We start from the raw sequence: 13,491 nt of genomic DNA on the forward strand, positions 1-13,491 counted from the left end.
GTGCAGCAGAAAGCCCTCAGCTCGTTGGGACTAGAACAGTTCATCCTGGTTTTGCACTCAAGTTTGTGGTGCAGTTTGGACTTGTCTCGCCGCGAGCAGCCGGCTAATTTGACTTTGGCATTCCATGCCAAAAATGTCGTCTACCAGTCTGTTGGATAATCCAAACAATCTCTAGTAGTATACGTGTTGGATGTCTAGTAGTAGTCCGAGTACTAGTAAGTTTAGGTAGCTGAAAGTAAATCAAGTGAGTCCGGTTAGGACTTTGTGTCCGTATCACATTAGTTTTGGAGTCAGGTCGTGCACCTATATATATGCATCACCTTGCGTCGTTTGTAATCACCAGAAAAACGAAAAGCAATAAAGAGATATTACGAGGCACGACACGTGCCTCTGGCTAACTTCGAGTTGCTGCGTTCGTGTGCGTGTGTTCTGGTCCCGGTGTTTGCGTGAGCGCCGGCGAAATATCAAGTGCTACAGCTAGTTCGTATACGTCAAGACGAGTTGCGCGTACACGACCCGTCGAGCTGCAGCGTGATCGTGTGTTTGATCCTTGGGAAATTCCAACAATTGGTATCTAGAGCAAGGTGTGAAGGCTTCGCCGTCAAGTTACATCACGGCGGAGTTGAAGGATTCTTCGTCGCCCCGTCAAGTTGTGTCATGGACGACGGAAAATCGAAGAGGATCATGTCGACTTCGAAGGCGAGTGGTGGTGGTGTGACCATCCAGTTCCCCATGCTTGAAGGCGGCAATTATGGGGTGTGGGCTGCAAAGATGAAGATCTTCATGCGTGCACGTGGAGTCTGGGCAGCGGTGGAAGGTGATGGTGCGGTCGAGGAGATAAAGGACCAAGAAGCTTTCGCCGCCATAGCCCAAGGTGTGCCTGATGCCGTTTTCATGACCATATCGGAGAAAGAGACGGCAAAGGAAGCTTGGGAAGCTCTCAAGGAGATGCATGCTGGAGATGATCGTGCCAAGAAGGCTCGTGTTCAAGCTCTAAGGAGGGAGTTCGAGAGGATGAGCATGAAAGAATCAGAAGGGGTTGGTGAATTTGCGTTGAAGCTAACCTCCCTGGTTAATGAGATGCGGGCTCTCGGATCAAAGATGGAGGACATCGTAGTTGTGGAGAAGTTACTTCGAGCCGTTCCCAATAAGTTTTTACCGATCGTTGGCACCATAGAGCAGTGGGGCGATGTGACGAAGATGTCGGTGATGGAGGTGATCGGGAGGCTGAAGACCTATGAGTTGACGTTGAAGGGGCGTGAACGCGACCAAGAAGAAGAGCAGTTGATGTTCTCGCGTAGTAGGGAGAAAGATAAGCAGAAGTACCGGAAGTTCAACAAATCTAAAGTCCGTTGCTACAATTGTCAGGACCATGGACACTATTCGCGAGAGTGTCCTAATCCGCGGAAGGAGGCAAAGAAGGAGCACGGGACTCTACAACTAGCTGAAGTGGGCATGGATGATGACCCGAGATTGCTTTAAGGAAGAAGCGGCGGTTGAAAAAAAAACAAAAAAAAGAGTCGTGTCTTTAGATTTGTTTGTGTCTGAGTCGTCTGTGTGTCTCGGCGAGAAGACGAAGGCCAGCGTGAAGATGGATGCGCACCGGTTAAGTTGAGTTCCTGCATGAGAGGCTATGTGTTTAGTCTACATGTAGCACGCTAAGATGTGACGGCGTGGACTGATAATCCAGACGATGTGTTGATTCAGAGTCTACGAGTCGAATGTTTGGATTAGGGGGTGATTGTTGGATAATCCAAACAATCTCTAGTAGTATACGTGTTGGATGTCTAGTAGTAGTCCGAGTACTAGTAAGTTTAGGTAGCTAAATTTGGTACGGTGCAATCAGCGTTGCCGGGTTTTAGATTAGGAAAGTAAATCAAGTGAGTCCGGTTAGGACTTTGTGTCCGTATCACATTAGTTTTGGAGTCAGGTCGTGCACCTATATATATGCACCACCTTGCGTCGTTTGTAATCACCAGAAAAACGAAAAGCAATAAAGAGATATTACATAGCACGAGATACTTCTGGATGGCCAGTCTCTCTCTAGTGTTAAACTACTTTTCAAGGGTGAACCTGTCTCTCAGGGTGTGTTTAATTGCTCGCATCATTTTTTGCCACTTTGCATACTTATTTCAATTGAAAAAAAATCGTATAAGACCTGGTCATACACAGCCAAACTAGAGACCCAGTTTCCTGTGTGATACCTGGCAACCGAATCTCAAAGCAGCCCACCCCCTTCCCTGCGCTCCCCTGCTCTTTCAGCTTCTAATCTGAATCCCATTCATCTTCCTAATAGAAACCTATCTCTGTCTTTTGCATCTTGACGGCGACGGCATGGCAAGATGACACGGCTCGACGACGGCAGCGAGGCACCGGATAAAGGTACAACAGCCCCTCCATGGGAACCTTCTCTGCCTACAGCTCCACTCATGGTGAGTTCAGCACTAGTGCAATCCTCTTCCTTGAAAATTCTTCGTTCTGGACCATCTTGATTAATCACGGCAAGATGACACAGCCCGACGGCGGCAACGAGGGACTGGATCAAGGTACGGCAGCCCCTCCACCGAAACCTGCTCTGCCCACAGCTCCACTCATGGTGAGTTCAGTACTAGTACAATCAAAGATTTCTTCTTTCTGGAAACCTCTCCTTGGAATTTCTTCTTTTTGGACTATCTCGATTGATTTTGTTCCCCTCGTAGCAATCGGCAATGAACACAATTCCACCAAGGACGAGCAGCCCACCAAGGAATGATGAAAGTAATGTTCCAAGAGTTGGGATGTGCTTTGAATCAGAGTAAGAGGCATACAGGTTTTACAATTCTTATGCTCAAACCAAAGGATTCAGCATTAGGAAGTGCCACCTTAAGTGTAGGGCAGACATGGTTTTCACTTTCAGTGAGATTTTGTTGAAATTCACTGAATTTCAGTATTTTCAGCAGACACTGAAATATTACGTTTCGGCCAAAATATTTCAACAATTTCAGTATAGCACAACAACTCCAAAACATTCAAAATATTTTTTAAAATTTTCAATTTTTAATTGAATTCAAGTGAATATTTCAGTCATTTGGCTGAAATGGAAACTGAAATCACTGAAATTCACTGAATTTCAGTGATTTCGGTTGGTGCTGAAATTTTTCTGAAACTGAAATTTAAAACCATGAGGGCAGATAACAGTTTAAGTTCCAGATATTTTGTGTCTAGCAAGGCACGTGTGAAGGCCACTCATCCAACACATGTAGCCAAGAAAGAACGAGCTATTTCGAGTACTGCTTGCATGGCTCGTGTTCAATTCAGCAGCACTCGGGAGGGTATTTGGAGTGTTCAGAAGGTAATGCTCGATCACGATCATCAGCTTGTAAGTCCAGATAAGAGGCACATGCTTAGATCGCAACGTCAACTGTTAGATGCCGACCGCCACATGACAAAGAAAATGAGGACATCAGGAATTAAACAACCTGAACATATGATTTCTATGAGCTTTGGTATGGTAAAGATGCAGTGCTCTTCTTGCAAATGGAATGCAACAATTATTTATGAAGTGAGCGCTCGAAGTATATGGAAACCAAGGGCGCACAAACATTAATGGAGTATCTAAATAACAAGCAAGCTGAGGACCCTTCGTTTTTCTATGCCATGCAAATAGCTGATGGTGATGGTACAATAATGAATGTCTTTTGGACTGATGGACAAACTATCATGGATTATTCTGTCTTTGGAGATGCTCTTTCCTTTGACACCACATTTTCAACAAATAAGTTTCAAATGCCATTTGCCCCGTTTATTGGTGCTAATCATCACAAGCAAACTATTCTTTGTGGTGCAGCACTGCTCTATACTGAAACCGCGGATACCTTTGAGTGGATTTTTAGAACCTTCCTACAAGATATGTCTAGTAAGCAACCTAAAACAATATTCACCCGATCAATGTGCTGCCATTATAAATGCTATTGGAAGGGTTTTCCCGGAAACACGACATCGTCTTTGTTTATGGCATTTGTATCAAAAATTCAAAATGCCGCTAAACACCTAAGCCAAGTAATTAGCGACCATCCTAAGTTTCTTACTGAATTTGAAAAGATGTGTGTATGAAGATTGATCAGTGGCACATTTTGAGAATAGATGGCATGAGCTATTGGTTAAGTACCAGATTGAGGAAAATTCTTGGATAAACAATTTATACAAGTTGCATGAGAAGTGGGCTACCATTTACCGTCCGGAGTCTTTTAGTGCAGACGATGACATCAACACAAAGGAGTGAAGGAATGAACTGTTGAAGTGTATATGTAACCGCCGGGTGTGAAACGTTGAAGATGGCCAGGAGCCCAGGACGACCTGGGATGACTCTGTTCAAGTGTTGGCCGGAGATATTTGAGACTGGAATGGCGAAGGAGACTAGGAAGTAGACTGATATTGTTCTTCCTGGATACAAATAATACAGTATTGTACCAAAAAAACTACTCCCTTGCATGCAACATCCAGGTGTGAAGGGTGGAAGATGGCCAGGACCCATGTTGGCTCTGTTGAAGTGTGAGGAGAGATTTGAGACTGGAATGACGGAGGAGACCAGGGAAGTAGATCGATATTGTTCTTGTTGAATTCAAATAATTATTACATAGTGCTTAGTCCAGCCACTCAGTCTCTAATTTACATAGACTCTGCTATATTCTACACTAGTCCAACAAAAGAGATCATGATACACTGCAACTGTACTTATATACTACCTCCGTTCATAAATACAAGTCTTTTTAGAGATTTCAATATAAACTACATACGGATGTATATAGACCTAGTTTAGAGTGTAGATTCACTCATTTGTCCATATTGCAATCTCTAAAAAGACTTATATTTAGGAACGGAGGGAGTACAAAATATGTGTGTGGACCCCGGCTAGTCCCAGGGACTATGCTCGTGACAGGTTCCATTTGAAATTCGCATATAGCTTCAGCATTATGTAGAATGACTTTTTGTCAGATGAATGAGAATAGGAAGGGGACGATGTGATACCTTCGATGCATCATGGATAGGATCAGTTACTAGATACTTGCTTTGCCGACTACTAGAACTGTGTTCGATGGCCATCAATACTACAAATAAAAGAACAAGCTAGTTAGTTCTGTAAAATGAAAATATTGCCATTAGCTACATCTCGAAGTATTTTGATAACGATCCAAAAGAAAGAGGAAATAGCTGACCATCACTACCATGGCTACAACCAAGGTTTTGGTTACCGAATGAGGTAATTTTACCGAGGGGGACTGATAAATGTGGTTACCACGGTTACCGAGAAATACCGACAAATACCGAGAATATTTCGAGCGAATTTTATAGTTGAATTTTGAATTCAAATAAGAAAATGAACGAATATTCAAACCAGAGACCTCTCAAAACAGGAACTAGGTTGCTACCAACATGCCATAACCAACTTTCATTGCATTAATTAGACCCTACATACCTTACTATAAATCGAGTGTTTAAATTCAAAAATTTCAAAAAAATGGTATTTTTTGCTCGGTATGACGATTTACCGAGGGGCACGGAAATACGTGGTAACCATGGGAAATCTTGAAATTTCGACTGGTAACCAAAACCTTGGCTATAACTTGTGCTCCACGGCCAACAACTTAAAGCGATACTGCAGCTGCTATCGCTGGGCACTTGCCCAGGAAAGGAGCTAGTTTTGACAACTTGTGCGTGTATCACTGTAAATACCAATGCTAGTAGAATTTCCTGGTGGCTTCAAGAGAATTTCTGCGTAGCTAGGGCGACAAATACCATCCAGTAGATGAATGACTGTTACCAGGCCACAAGAAGACCTTTCCAACTCTTCATTCCCGTTAATTGACTAGTCTCATCCAGTGACTAATTTGCTCACGCTCAGTCTAGACTGAGTCAACAAGATAGCAACCTGTGTTCATACTCAGTTTAAAACTAGAGTAAAACACAAGGCAACTATGCAACCTACCTTTCTACTGAACCATCTCGTCTATTCCTCCATATACTGAAACAATTTGTCATGTTCCAAAGCTTTCTACTCTTATGGATCTTAGCATCGTGTGTACAAGACTCAACAATGAGCACGGCGCAAGAAACAGCAAGCTGCGGTACAAAGACATGTGGCAACCTGATTATCTCGGATCCATTCTGGCTTGTCCAAGAGCAAGAACTGGAGAGGCCATGTGGTTTAGTAGACTATCAGGGTTACTGCTATAGAAACAGCCCGTTCCTGAGGAGCACCATCCATGATGGGTTTGGAATCCAAAACATCTTCTACAAGAACCACGCCTTCCTCGCTGCTGATATTAACAAAATGGAGGACTTCAACCGCTGCCAAGTTCCGATCACCAATACATCCGTCAATATCAGCCATGCCAACCGAGATCTGCTCTTCTTCTATGATTGCATCGGTAACCCGGTGGTGACGCAGCTGCTACATGGACTTGTGCCCATGCATTGTGGCAACAACTCATTTGTTCATCTCGGCCGAGGGCCCTACAATGCTTCTCATGACTACGCAGAGTACTTCATAGAGGGTTGCAAGACCACCCTCGTGCCAGTACTGGGGGCATCAGCAAACATGGCGAACGCAGGTGACTACGAACAATTAATCAGGGATGGTTTTCTGTTATCATGGCCAGTGGTACCTGATCAGTTTCCAAGACAAGGTACGATTAGCAGCTAGTAGTAGCACTGTGTGTACTATATTTGGTAACATATAGTCATACGCATATGTTAATATGCAATGCAAAGAACATAATAGCCTTTACATAATTCTGATGTATAGAGATATAGGTATTGAAAGATGCCAGTTGTGGACGAGGTTTATTTGTTGCATAGAGTATGCTATATGCTGGATTCCATCTGTTTGTTTTCACCATATATGATCTGTAATGAATCAATGTTCACCAAGTGACGAAATTCAAGGAAATGAAATGAAGTGCCAGCTATATTGGAATTGTCTTAATCATTTAACTCCATATGCTTCGCACAATTATTCTATATTGCCATGGTTCATTTTTATGTTTTTTTATTTTGTGATTGATACTTACATTGACTAACCATAATAATTTCTCTGCAGATGGTAGGCACAACAAGAAGTTAATTTTGATAGGTATGTCTATCATTGCTTCTGCTCAGAAAATACAGGATACTTCATCACAAACTTCCATGCAACGATGCTATCTAAAGGCGAACTGCTAAGTCTAAAATTAACCAAATTATGGAGATTTCTTTAAGGATGTGAAACTGAAAGATTCCTAAATGGCTGCATTCAAAAAGAAATAGCTTACACAGTCTCATACATATACTGATGTAGTGATGTACTATCAACTTTATTAAATGATGCTCACTTTTTGTTTTTTTACAGTTTCTCTGGCTGCCACAATCAGCTTGCTAACATGTCTAGTTTGGGGGGTGCACCGACAGAAGCAAAGGGTTTGTCTTCTTATCCTCCCAAAGCAGACTGGTAATAAATCGAGCATGGAAGAAATGCTAAGGAGGTATGGATCTTTGGCTCCGAAAAGGTACAAGTACTCAGAGCTGAAACAAATGACTAACTCTTTCAAGGATAAACTTGGAGAAGGTGGATATGGCACGGTATTTAGGGGTAGCCTACAGGATGGCTGTGTGGTTGCTGTGAAGCTCCTAAAAGTTTCCAAAGGCAATGGAGAGGAGTTCCTAAATGAGGCAATTAGCATTGGTAGGACATCACATATTAACATTGTCGGTCTGCTCGGTTTTTGCTTAGAAGGAGCCAAGCGAGCCCTTGTTTATGAGTATATGGCTAATGGTTCACTGGAGAAGTATATTTACATAGAGAATTCAGATCTAGTTATTGGATGGGAGAAGTTACAGCAAATAGCACTTGGCATCTCACGAGGATCGGAATATTTGCATCAAGGATGTAGTACCCGCATCATCCATTTTGACATCAAGCCTCAGAATATACTTCTAGATCAAGATTTTTGTCCCAAAATTGCCGATTTCGGTTTAGCCAAACTGTGTCACCTCAAGGATAGCATCCTCTCCGTCGCCGAAGCAAGAGGTACCATTGGATTCATTGCTCCAGAAGTATTCTCTAGAGGTTTTGGAGTCGTTTCTACAAAGTCAGATGTCTATAGCTATGGAATGATGCTCCTGGAAATGGTAGGAGGAAGGATAAATAAAGAAAAAGGGAATACAGAGAGCTCAAGTGATCTGTATTTTCCAAACTGGATTTATGACAATATAGCAGAACAGGTACAAAGTTGTGAAGTCATCTGTGACCTTGAAGAAGCCATGAGAAAGATTACCTTAGTGGGCCAATGGTGCATACAAACTAACCCTGTAAATCGTCCTTCGATGAGCAAGGTGATTGATATGTTGGAAAAGAGGATCAACGAATTGGAGATGCCACCGAAGCCGTTCCTTTCGTGTCCCTCGATCCGGACAAGCTTGTCGTCCCATACAAGTTATGATTACAGATCATCGTATTGCTCTGCATCCCCTGCTGTGTTACCATGCATAGCCCAAAAGTAGTATGAAGTGGATAAATGTAAATTCGAATTACCACTGCATTTACCATTAAGATCTTCTAGTGTGTGAACCGTGTGTAAAAGAAATGTGAATTTTCAGAGGTTACATCGTGTCTCTGAGAATGGCCAAGGCAATGTGATAACGGAAGGCTGTTCGAGATTATTGCACTTGATACGAATCAAAACACGAATAACGAAATGAAAGCTGTTTGGTTGATTTATATGTTTGCGTTTCTGACTTTCGAAAGGCAGCTAACTCGTATAAGTTTGGGGCAGACAGCTAGGCCTCCAAACTGTAATAAGCGCCATTCAGGCTATATATCAATTACGACCTGACGACCCAACAAAATTCAGTAATCTGGATTGGATGCATCATTGTGAAGCTAAACATTGCAACAATGCATGCCAAGATTGAAGTATGTCTCCATATATATCCACGAACCTAGCATATAAAATCAACAGATCATCATATAATCATATTGCTCCCACGGACATGCCCCCCTTAATAAACACCAAAAAATCTTAGTAAGAGTAGACAAATTGACCGTGGAAGAAGCTGAAGGCACACACTTATTACAGTGGAAGAAGCTGAAGGCACACAAAATTGACCGTGGAAGAAGCTTCCCCGCAAAAAAAAAAAGAATAGCACCCACCATTTTCCTTCACGGGCGCAGATCGCCCTGCCCTCGACATCACCGCCGCGGCCCTGACGACCGGCGCCGCCGAGCGGGCGAGGGCCCCGTGGCCGCGGCAGGCCATGCGATCACGCGGCGGGAGGGGCGAGAGATTCTTCGTTGCGCGGGTCACGACTCACGACGGCAGCAGTGCAGCGCCGGCACGGGAGGGAGGTGGCGCGGCGAATCGAGGCATGGCCGCTGGCAGATTTGGGCTTTCGGCATTTCCCCTGCAACCCACCAAAACGAGGGTGCGACTATGTCTCGATCGCCTGGTGCGCGGCACTAGCTCGCCTCGCCTGCAGTCAGCCAGTTCGCGGACCAGCCCATAATCTCTGATGTCATCATAACGTAACGTTCGGTTTTTTCTTTACTTTATTATTAGTTTATATTTACCCCTCCAACATATAGTTTGTATTTTCTGTTTTCATGTTTGTTTCTATTTTTTATCTTTATTTATTTTATCTTCCTTTTTCCCTTTCAGTTTGCAAAAGTGTTCGCCACACATTTAAAATTTTTGCATCATGTATTCAGAAAATGTTAAACATGCATAAAATAATGTCCCTGGTGTACAAGAAATATGTACAATGGGTATGAAACAAAGTAGTCATCAAACACATGCATTTTAGAAGCATGTTAATCACGTATTAAAAGAAATAAACATATATATAAACGTTTTGTGTCTATATGAAAAAAGTAGAACATGCATTAAAAAATTTGGAAGTCAAAACACCAATTTAGAAAAATGTTGACCACGCATTAAAAAATGTTAATCATATATTTAAATATGTTAAATATGTATAAAAGTATTCCTAATATATACAGAAAACTTACAATGTATGAGAAAAAGTATTCATCAAGCATACATTCATAAAAATGTTAATCATGTATTTGAGAATGTTAAACATGTGTAGGACAATTTTGTTAATGTATAGGGAAATGTATACATTTGACATGTATAAAAAATGTACTGTGTGTATGAAAGAAAGAGTTAACTTCAAACAAAATTGAAAAACTACATTAATTTTGTATTTAAAAAAGTTTAGACTTGCATAAAAAACAATGTGTCAGATGTATTCAAATACTGTACAATGTGTATAAAAAACAAATTCTGATATATACAAAGAATGTACATTGTGTGTAAAAATAGTAGGCATGTGTTAGAAAAATGAGAAATAAGCAAAGAAAACAAATAAAAACAGAGGAAAAATAAGAGGAAAGAAACATAGAAAATTTGAAAATATTAAAAATGGTAAAAACGAAAGATAAAATGAAAATGGCAATGAAAAACGAAAAAGAAAAACAGAAGAAAACAAATAAAGGAAACAACGGAAGAATATTAAAGAGAAATAGAAAAACAGGAAAAAAACATTTAAAAGTGAACAGTGTAACCAGTTGAAAACACACACTATAGTGATGGGCTGGCCCAATAGTGTAGTGCTCGGAAATGCTTCAGGCGAGACCGAAGGTACACTCGCTATAAGTGAGATATAGCATTTGCGCCAAAATGCCGAACAGGTGACTTCATCATATGCGCTTATGCCCAGCACCATGAGGAGAGCACACACTGGGGTCAACTGGCGATCACATGCTGCCTCGTGTGGCCCGGCCCACCAACTCGAACTGGTGGCTCGCTTGGGGCATCTCCCTTCGGTTCGGTCCCCTGAAAAGCTCCTTTCGATTCGGTTGATCCTTTGACTTTAACCTGTTAACCATTTCCATTTTGGAAAAACTTAACTAATGAACAAAGTTTGCGGGTTTCAAAAAAGTTTACGGATTTCAAAAAAATCACAAATTTGATTTTTTTTGTTGGTTACACGGATTCAGAAAAATTCACAAACTTTTAAAAATATGCGTATTTGGTAAATGTTCACAAAATTGAAAAGGCTTGTGAATATTAAAACATTCATAAATTTTTTAAAAACCATGAATTTTAAAAAATATCATTAATTTGAATAATAATTAAAAGAACGAACAAAAGGTGTCCTATAGAAAAACCAGGGGAAGACACTTAGAATAAGACTGATAAACCTTCTAGAAGGTTTCCAAAACCGGTGAGAAAAGCCAAACAATGCGAGCATATGATGCGAAGAGAAAGTATTACCTGTACCTGGGCCGACCCGTTACAATAGAATATGCTTCGGGAGGGTGTGAGCTTTTTACCATAAGCAGTGTATCCAGCGCATGAAGCGCTAAATAGGATATGGCTCACTCTGTGGTCACATCCCAAACACACATAATTAGTCCGTCGGCCCGAGACTTGTCCCTTGGATCTCTTTATTGAAAAATCCACGTGCCCGAATACCACAATAGTTCTTTGTTTTGTGATGAAGGCAGTCTAGCTAAACTGCTATTGTTACATACAAATACAGTTAGCCACGACTCAACCGCCCTCGTCAAAGCTTTCCCTCACACTGTCTCATCAGTCCTCCTCCTCTTCCCCACCCAGCAGCCTTGTCAGCGGCAAGAGGGGTGGAGACCCATCCGTCTGTTTCTTTTTTCTCCTTAGGTTGTGTTTCCCCGACTATATCAAGGAGGTGGTGGCGGTGATGGCGTGTTGGAATAAGGTTTCTCTAGTATCTCCCTACCTTGATGGCGTCCGATATGGAGTCGATGAAGGTACCGTGAGAGTTTGTGTGCCTGGATCTGTTGGCTCTCTTTAGATCTTGGTGTTTGTTGACTGTTGTGATACTTTTGCAAGATGGATAATGATCTTCCCTCCCAATAAATGCGAGTGATGTTTTACTTTGTCAAAGGAGTTTTCATTGCTCCAAGGACTTGTTGTCATGACCAAGGTGCATTTGTTGTCTCCCAGACAACTTGGCGTGTTAGATAAACTATGCGTGGGCGTGGATGGGCTCCAGCTGTAAGTGAGTGGCGCTTTCTTCCATTGGCCTTGTCACCTACTACCTCTGTTCTGCTTTACTAATCCCCTTGTATTTTGGGTCAAACTTTGACCAACTCCCTTATACTTCTTTCTTTCTTCCTTCTTCGGTGGCCCGGATCACGACAATCTCCACACTTCGTTTTAGATAGTGGTGGAATAATCGTCCAGCTCATTTAGGCTGGAGTCATAAAGGTCTCGAAAATAGTTGATGCACTGAATCTATGAATTTGTTCGCCGTGGTTGGTAGATCGTTTATTGCAGCTGCAACAAACATCTTTTCTACTCCGAGGACATTTTGCATTCTTTTAGCGAGCTAATATTAACATGTTTTACACCAGGAGTCCATAACAAGTCCATAACACCAATAGACTGATATATTTCTTCAGAGATACATTAACAAACCAAACAGTAGTATGCTTGCAATAAATAGATACTTTCTACATTCATTGTATCATACAGAGAATGACACATAACGGACGCTTACACACAGAGTATCAACCACACACAATAATAATACCAAGGGCTTACATGGTACGATCCAATAAAGTTCACCTTCTTACGCCAACCTGGTGCATTGTTTGACTATGGATTAGCTTAGAAGTCTCTGAGATTGGACTGGGTGGCACGGACAATCTGGCATAGTAGTTCCACTTATCTCAAAGTTGGCAGCATCATTTGCAGTGTTCTTCCTAAGCTTCACAAGTTGTTTTGCTACTTCTGTCATATCAGGCCGGGCATCTAGCCGTTCTTTTAAACATCTCATTGCTAGCTTGCCAATTTCTTCTAGGATCATGGTATCTTCTTCAGTTACAATCTCCTTGTCAAACATTGACCTTCCACTCTTTTCTGTCTCATAGATATGGCGGAATTCAATGAGAATACTACCGCTTTGACCATACCTTATTTGTTTCCTAGATATGAGTTCCAGGAGAACAACTCCAAAACTATAGACATCACTCTTTGGCGTTAATTGACCGGTGTTCCTGAACACCGGGTCCATGTAACCCTCACAACCAATCACCTTGTCTGTATTTCCACCCCCTAGTTTAAGCAGTTTAGATAGCCCAAAATCTGATATTTTTGGTACCGACTTCTCATTGAGAAGTATGTTGTCTGGTTTCACATCACCATGTCGTATTTTTTGAAAGTGCATATAGCTTAATCCTTGGGCAGATCCGATTGCAATGTCCAACCGCATCTCTGCTGTGAGTTTTTGCTTTTTGTCGCCGTGGAGAATATCTTTGAGGCTCCCTTTGGCAGCAAATTCATACACCAACATTGGAACATTCAACTGGAGGCAGCAACCCATGAGCTTGAGAACATTAGGGTGGTTCATCTTCAATTGGATCATCACTTCGTCCGTAAATTCCTCTATTCTCTCTTTATCTACCTTGATAAAAGACTTAACTGCCACCAT

General features: G+C 41.8%; 2 protein-coding genes across 2 annotated transcripts; one reads left to right on the forward strand and one right to left on the reverse strand.

The window, feature by feature from the left end:
• Nucleotides 1–6,395: 6,395 nt before the first annotated feature.
• On the forward strand, nucleotides 6,396–8,720 carry LOC125542466 (rust resistance kinase Lr10-like). The gene is made up of 2 exons (XM_048705512.1): nucleotides 6,396–7,111; nucleotides 7,367–8,720. Exon 2 carries the CDS (start codon nucleotides 7,480–7,482, stop codon nucleotides 8,515–8,517), a length of 1,038 nt encoding a protein of 345 aa, XP_048561469.1. The 5' UTR covers nucleotides 6,396–7,111; nucleotides 7,367–7,479; the 3' UTR covers nucleotides 8,518–8,720.
• Nucleotides 8,721–12,663: 3,943 nt separating this feature from the next.
• LOC125546527 (putative wall-associated receptor kinase-like 16) lies at nucleotides 12,664–13,491 on the reverse strand. The gene has a single exon (XM_048710758.1). It carries the CDS (start codon nucleotides 13,489–13,491, stop codon nucleotides 12,664–12,666), a length of 828 nt encoding a protein of 275 aa, XP_048566715.1.

The sequence above is a fragment of the Triticum urartu genome, chromosome 3 (assembly GCF_003073215.2).
Source record: "Triticum urartu cultivar G1812 chromosome 3, Tu2.1, whole genome shotgun sequence".
NCBI lineage: Eukaryota > Viridiplantae > Streptophyta > Magnoliopsida > Poales > Poaceae > Triticum > Triticum urartu.